This window comes from Pteropus alecto, unplaced genomic scaffold (assembly GCF_000325575.1).
Source record: "Pteropus alecto unplaced genomic scaffold, ASM32557v1 C18692846, whole genome shotgun sequence".
NCBI classification, from domain to species: domain Eukaryota; kingdom Metazoa; phylum Chordata; class Mammalia; order Chiroptera; family Pteropodidae; genus Pteropus; species Pteropus alecto.
In genome coordinates this window covers 1-1,637 of record NW_006493778.1, presented here as the reverse complement: position 1 = coordinate 1,637, position 1,637 = coordinate 1, and the positions used below count along the sequence as shown (strand labels likewise).

The following is a 1,637-nucleotide window of genomic DNA, read 5'->3' as shown; positions in this document are numbered from 1 at the left end:
TCAGCTTCAGGGCACTCATCTTGCACCTATTGTTCTGGAACCATCAGGCCCATCATTTCCCTTTTTAGGCAGATGAAATTGCTAAGATCCAGAGCTAACAGCTTGCTTGTGGAGCATTTAGCGCTTCCAGGCCCTATGTGTCATTTTTATGGGCACACTCTTAGTCATTTCAACTGTCTGTGAGGCTGGGACTGTTCTCCCATTTTACAGATGAGGAAACTGAGGCTAAAGGAAGTGAAGTAGCCTGCTGAAAGTTACACAGCTAGAAGCCAGAGTCCGATCACAGCCTGCCTGTTTCCTATCAAAGTCCCTCTGGGAATTGGTGGCAGGCCAGGTCTCTGGTCTCCTGATGTCCATCCTGCTGAGCCTGTGGCTTCTTTCCCTTGAGCAGACTAGCAGCTTTCTGAGCAGAGGGGCAGTGTGTCAGGCAGCTGGAGATACCGGGGATCCCCTCCAGGGAGGACAGCAGGATAGACTGTCTTAATTCTGCTGTGGTAATATCCTGGGAGCCAGTGTCACCCCCATCTCCCTGGGCTTGTTGCCTTGGGCATGTGTATATGAGGAGACAGGTCCAGAGAGGGACGGTCTTAGAGAGGGTCACACAGTATGTCAGCGGTGGAGCTGGGGCTGGTCTCAGGATCTTGTTCCAGTTTAGTTTCTTTTACTTACCCAGTGTTGCCTCATCTGCAAGAGTAAAGGCTCTTTAGGGGCTTGACTGACTCCCAGCCTGTGAGCTTGCTTCAGCTCAGACCCCAATCCATTGGCCAAGGAGAGCTTTGTCTTCTGATTCTCCTGGAAGCGGTTCTTGAGGGAGGATCCTGCCTTCTGTTCTTCCTGACCCCTGTAGACCTGGAGCAGCAGGTAAAGCAGCTGAATGCCAAGATCAAGAAGACCCATGAGGAAGTGAGCTTCTTGAACACTTACATGGACCATGAGTATCCTGTGAAATCAGTCCAGATTGCCAGCCTTGTGCGCCAGCTGCAGCAGGTGAAGGACAGCCAGCAGGTAGGTGAGCCTCTGGCCTTGCCCTGTTGGACTGGGGGGAGACAGGGCTGGTGGCCAACATCCTTCTGCTGGCCCCCAGGATGAGTTGGATGACTTAGACGAGATGTGCAAAATGGTCCTGAGGTCTTTGTCTGATCAGATTCAGATGAAGAAAAAAATGCTTCTGAATACTCTGGTGGAGGTGAGTAGCCAGCTGCTGTGGTGGGTATCCAGGTCCTGCCCCCAGCCCTGCTTTTTTCCCCATCCTCTGTCCTCAGGCCCCCTGCGCCCCCACCAGCCTCTGCCATGCACTGCTGCCCAGGAAGAGGCATGTGGGGCCAGACTCTCTTTTCTTCATAGAAAACTCAGAAACCCCGTCAAATGGCTCTCCTGCAGAAGACATGGGAAAGCGAGAACATGGTGAAAAACATGGACAAGTTCAGAAAAGTGAGTGGGCAAAGACGGTGATGATCCCTTTGTGAAGGGTGGGCAGCTCCCAGGACCTTTGGGAGTCAGGCTTGTCCAGCCCTGGTGCTCAGGAGGTCTCAGACTCTGGTGCTGGCCTTCCTCCTTGCCAGTGCCATTACTGTCAGTCGTCATTCATCTGGGAAGCGATTCATGGCGGCCAAGGCTTTGCCTTATAAACTAGCATT

The 1,637-nt window shown here is 52.7% G+C and overlaps 1 protein-coding gene across 1 annotated transcript; it reads left to right on the top strand.

Moving 5' to 3' along the window:
* The first annotated feature begins 90 nt into the window (after nt 1–90).
* Nucleotides 91–1,631, top strand: LOC102883962 (uncharacterized protein C20orf96-like). The gene is made up of 3 exons (XM_006925289.3): nt 91–1,005; nt 1,085–1,186; nt 1,345–1,631. Exons 1-3 carry the CDS (start codon nt 925–927, stop codon nt 1,450–1,452), a joined length of 291 nt encoding a protein of 96 aa, XP_006925351.1. The 5' UTR covers nt 91–924; the 3' UTR covers nt 1,453–1,631.
* Nucleotides 1,632–1,637: the final 6 nt, after the last annotated feature.

What these genes read in the sequence shown, in the direction of transcription:
- LOC102883962 (XM_006925289.3), top strand. Translation starts at nt 925, where the DNA reads ATGGACCATGAGTATCCTGTGAAATCAGTCCAGATTGCCAGCCTTGTG. An exon ending in AGGTGAAGGACAGCCAGCAG is followed by an intron (nt 1,006 to 1,084) that starts GTAGGTGAGCCT and finishes GCTGGCCCCCAG; the next exon opens with GATGAGTTGGATGACTTAGA. An exon ending in TTCTGAATACTCTGGTGGAG is followed by an intron (nt 1,187 to 1,344) that starts GTGAGTAGCCAG and finishes TTTTCTTCATAG; the next exon opens with AAAACTCAGAAACCCCGTCA.